Below are 1,408 nucleotides of genomic sequence, written 5' to 3'. Positions count from 1 at the left end.
CGCCCGCGCCAGCCTGGAGCTTTGCCTGTTCGCCTTCTCCAGTCCGCAGCTGGGCCGCGCTGTGCAGTTGCTGCACCAGCGCGGGGTGCGAGTGCGGGTCGTCACCGACTGCGACTACATGGCCCTCAATGGCTCGCAAATCGGCCTGCTGCGCAAGGCAGGTAGGCCCGGCGGGGTCCAGGTGGAGAAGGCCGGCCTGAGCCACGCGGGGTCCTAGGCAAAGGTGGACACTTAGGGGAGGGGGTTTGGGAACGGGCTAAGGCCTCATTTACTTTCCTCGTGGCGTTGTGGAGTAGGGGTGGTGTAACGCGGAGAAAGCAGAGCCCCCACGAAAGGTCTAGCAGGCTGCGCGGGCATAAGCGAGCCGGGCCCTCGGTGCCTCCGCGGTGGGGGCAGTTTTCTAAGTGACCTGTCCTGGCATGCTGGAAGCGGGTGGGCCTGCGTGTGCCGGGTTAGAGGCAGAGCAGGCTCCCCTAGCAACTCCCCGGGCGCCGCCAGTGAAAAACTTTTTCGGGACTGCTGCAGCCCGGGCCCGCCCTCCTGCAGGCTGCCGGAGACCCCCGGACGGCCTGTGGTGACCTGGACCCTGCTGGCCGGGGACCTGGACGCCAGGGTTGTGCTTGGACTTCCAGACTGAAGGGCTCTGGGGAGAGGCGGCCACCTGCTGCCGAGTGAACCTCAGCCCACCGGGCTCTGGGAGACCTAAACATATGTTCCAGAAAGCAGCGCCAGGACGTTCGTTTTCCCAGCTGCAAAAGGAGTGGAACACATATCCCTCTGGCGGGGGCACCTCTCTCATGGGGTGGGGACAGAAGGGACCAGGAAGTGTGAATATTTGGGATCCTTGTCCCGCCTGAGGATTCTCAGTCCATCCTGGCCCAGTTCCGCGGCCCAGCCGGCTCTTGCCTTTTGTGCACCCACAGACTCTTGGGCCTCTGTCTCCATCACTCAGGCACCCAGAGATTCACGCCTGCATGTGCTCCCACTGGAGCTCATCATTCTGGTGGTCGCAGTGACTGAGAGACACGTGGAGCCTGGCAACTGTCCAAGCTGGGCAGTGGTCACTGCCGCCCGTTCCTTCTGCACAGCCATGGCCTCTCGTTGACTTGGGCCGCAGAGCAGCCTCTCCAGAGTCAGCCAGGGTCCCTCCCTGCCCTGGGTGGTGTGGGGCATGTTGCACCCCAGGTGGAAGCAGAGTGGGGCACGTGGTTTTCGTATTGAGGATGTCTCCTCCTCTTTGGGGCAGCCTCAAGAGCTGTCGTCCAATGCGTTGGTGATTTTTTTTTTTTTTTTTTTTTTGAGACAGAGTCTCGCTTAGTCTCCCAGGTTGGAGTGCAGTGGCGCGATCTCGGCTCACTGCAAGCTCCGCCTCCCGGGTTCACGCCATTCTCCTGCCTCAGCCTCCCGA

The 1,408-nt window shown here is 62.6% G+C and overlaps 1 protein-coding gene across 1 annotated transcript in view; it reads left to right on the top strand.

The window, feature by feature from the left end:
- PLD6 (phospholipase D family, member 6) overlaps positions 1–1,408 on the top strand; it is a 9,300-nt gene that overhangs the window by 4,542 nt on the left and 3,350 nt on the right. Inside the window, exon 3 of the mRNA XM_011975298.1 lies at positions 5–161. Coding sequence (XP_011830688.1) covers positions 5–161 — 157 coding nt within the window. The remainder of the gene's footprint in view (positions 1–4; positions 162–1,408) is intronic.

Source organism: Mandrillus leucophaeus, unplaced genomic scaffold (assembly GCF_000951045.1).
Source record: "Mandrillus leucophaeus isolate KB7577 unplaced genomic scaffold, Mleu.le_1.0 Scaffold153, whole genome shotgun sequence".
NCBI classification, from domain to species: domain Eukaryota; kingdom Metazoa; phylum Chordata; class Mammalia; order Primates; family Cercopithecidae; genus Mandrillus; species Mandrillus leucophaeus.
The sequence above is the reverse complement of the archived record's forward strand: the minus strand, read 5'-3'. Positions and strand labels throughout refer to the sequence as shown.